General features: G+C 57.6%; 1 protein-coding gene across 4 annotated transcripts in view; it reads left to right on the top strand.

Moving 5' to 3' along the window:
* The first annotated feature begins 648 nt into the window (after positions 1–648).
* The window catches only part of B3GNTL1 (UDP-GlcNAc:betaGal beta-1,3-N-acetylglucosaminyltransferase like 1), a 127,379-nt gene continuing 125,210 nt past the window's right edge, over positions 649–2,817 (top strand). For 2 of the 4 annotated variants that reach the window (XR_002726734.1, XM_023194089.1), the window contains exon 1: positions 2,058–2,120. Coding sequence is in view for 3 of the 4 variants with exons in the window: in XM_023194089.1 (XP_023049857.1) it covers positions 2,103–2,120 (18 nt within the window). In the remaining variant the exon portion in view is untranslated. Of the gene's footprint in view, positions 728–2,002; positions 2,121–2,817 lie in introns of those variants that run through there. The other 2 variants (XM_023194090.1, XM_023194088.1) reach the window with 2 other exon arrangements.

Here is a 2,817-nt window from a genome sequence, read left to right as displayed (position 1 = left end):
GCTGCATGGGGAGGCGGAAATGAGGGCAAAGGTGGAGGGTACCCGGGGCCACTGGGCTCATGTCTTTCCTCGGGCACCCCTTCCTCCTGGGGGACCTCCCGGTGGGGTCAGGAACTCACCCCAGGCACCCCTCTTCCTGGAGGACCTCACAGTGGTGTCAGGGCCTCACCCCTCACCCCTATCCTGGGGCCGTCGCGTGTCCTGCACGCCCTGCTCTCTCCACTCCCCTCGTCCTTCCCGGTTAGGTGGCACAGCCCGGGAGAAATGCAACGACTCTTTTACACATCAGCCTCGTTTGAGGCTTTACAGCAACCTCCAGGCCGCCTGGCTTGGGTTTGCAGCGCGGCGCCCTCGCACAGCCCCGCCTTCCCCGCGGCGGCGTCTACTGGGGAACCAGAGATTGGGACGCACGCCCCAAGGGACGGCAGGAGGCTTCCATGGGCCGAGGAGGACGCCCCAGAGGTGACCCGGGCCGGGGCGTGGCCCAGGGCGGAAGGCGGAGGCCGCGATCTCCCGGCCCCGCCCCGCGCCGGGCAGCCCCGCCCCTACCACGCCCCTCGGGCAGGCCCATCCCGATGGACGCCGCTCTGCACCAATCGGAGGCTGTCTGGTCTCAGACCCGCCTCCTGGTGCCGCCCGCGCAGGCGCCGTAGGCCGAAGCGGCGGGACGAGCGCAGTCGGCGTGGGCGGGGCGTCGGAGGAGCGCCAGGACATGCAGGCCCACGTGGTAGGTGCCAGCGGGGAGGGCGCCCCGGCGCTCAGGCTGGGTCTTCGCGTCCCTCACCCCGCCCTCCAGCCCTCTCCCGTTCCGGGGTCCACAGCCCCGCACCGCCTCTCGGGCTCGCCTCCGGGGCCTCCACCCTGAGCAGCCCTTAGGCCCTGCGGGCGAGCGCGGCTGCGCGTGCGGGGGCGCTCGGGATTGGAGCCCACGGGGCGCGGCCGAGATCTGCAGCTCGGGCTGCGCTTCCTGCTCCCAGTCCCGCGAACGCTGCCTCCTCACCGACCTTCCTCGTTCTGATTTTGAAGCTTTGGGGCTAGGAGCTCAGGCAGTTCCCCGTTCGCCCTCACCTGGTCGTGGGGTGGACGGACGGCCCACCTGCCTCGTCCCCGTCCGCCTGCCCCGCGCCCCTTCCCCGCGCCCGCCCACCTGCCTCGCTCCCGCGCACCTGCCCCAAGCCTGCACACCTGCCCCACACCCCACACTCGTGCCCTGCGCACCTGCCTCGCCTCCGCACCCGACACACCTGGTCTGCACACCTGTCCTGCGCTCCACACACCTGGTCTGCAGACTTCCCCCACACCCTGTACACTGTCCGCACTCGCACACCTCCCCTTGCCCCACACACCTGCCTGCACACCTGTCCGTGTGCCCCCACACAACCCCGTGCTCCACTCATCTGCCCTCACGAATTCCCGGCACACTTGCCCATGACCCACATACCCATCTTGTGCCTGCACCCCTGACACCTGCTCTGTGTCCTGCATACATGCCCGTGCCCTACACTTGCCTATGCACCTGCCTGCATATCCCACACACCTACCTGCAACCTGCTCAGTGCCCACACACCTGCCTGCGTGCCCAGCACTTATCCTAACATCTGCCCTGAAAACCTGCCCACAAGCCCCAAACACCTTCCCCATGGCAGAAGCAGAGGGCCTCAGGGTTCAGACCCAGCCAATAGACTGATGCAGTGAACAACCACAGAGGTGTAGGATCAGCAGTCGCCCAGAGGCTCAGCATGTTTCTTGTTTTTTTGTTGTTGTTGTTGTTTTTAATTCCAGCCTTTTTTCTTTTCTTGTTTATTCCAGTCTTACTAAAATTGGGGACAGATTAATCAAGATCTATCTTTGATAGAAACATATTTTGTAGATCTTGAGAAAAATTATTTCCTTCTTTTCCTTTAAGTAAATCCAAACTAAGGTAAATTTGTAAATAAATTAGGGAACTCGTTTTATTTATTTATTTATTTATTTTTAACAGAGTTTCACTCTCGTTGCCCAGGCTGGAGTGCAGTGGCGCGCTCTCGGCCCACCGCAACCTCTGCCTCCCGGGTTCAAGCGTTTCTCCTGCCTCAGCCTCCTGAGTAGCCGGGATTACAGGCATGCGCCACCATACCAGGGTAATTTTGTATTTTTAGTAGAGATGGGGTTTCTCCATGTTGGTCAGGCTGGTCTTGAACTCCTGACCTCAGATGATCCACCCGCCTTGGACCCGCAAAGTGCTGGGATTACAGGTGTAAGCTATTGCGCCCAGCCAGAACTTGTTTTATTCATATAATCCTAAGTCCAGGAAGGGATAGAGTGAGGTTTCATTTATAAAGAACTTGACTAAATTGTGTTTTCAACACAATTTCAACTTTTCTTTTTTAGATATAAATTAAGGGTGAGGACAGACTAATATCTGAGTATTGCTCTGTATCACTTAGTATTATAATGTATGAAATTAAGACGTAACTCCTGTTAAGTCAGTTGTTTTGTTGGCATTGGGTTTCACTGGTTTTACTCCATCCCACTTTAGAAGTTTTTGTTTTTGGCTTCCTGAGAAAAGGACAGTGCTAGTGCCAAGTCCGCCCGAAACGAAGGCAGAATAGAGGAATCCAGAGATGGGCCTCAAGACTCCCATTTGCTCAGCTGGATTCTCTGAACACCGCCTGCTGGATACTTTGTTAAAACATTGTTTTTTGTGGGCCAGGGGTTACTTAAAGGGGTTACTTTGTTGCAGATTTTCTAACATGGTTTGCTGAAATGCTTATTCCACCTAGAAAATGACCAACCAGTTATTTCCTTGAGTGGGTTGGAAGATACCCAGATACTTGT

The sequence above is a fragment of the Piliocolobus tephrosceles genome, chromosome 16 (genome assembly GCF_002776525.5).
Source record: "Piliocolobus tephrosceles isolate RC106 chromosome 16, ASM277652v3, whole genome shotgun sequence".
Taxonomy (NCBI): Eukaryota; Metazoa; Chordata; class Mammalia; order Primates; family Cercopithecidae; genus Piliocolobus; species Piliocolobus tephrosceles.
Note: the sequence above shows the minus strand (reverse complement) of the source record. Positions and strands in the feature narration are given on the sequence as shown.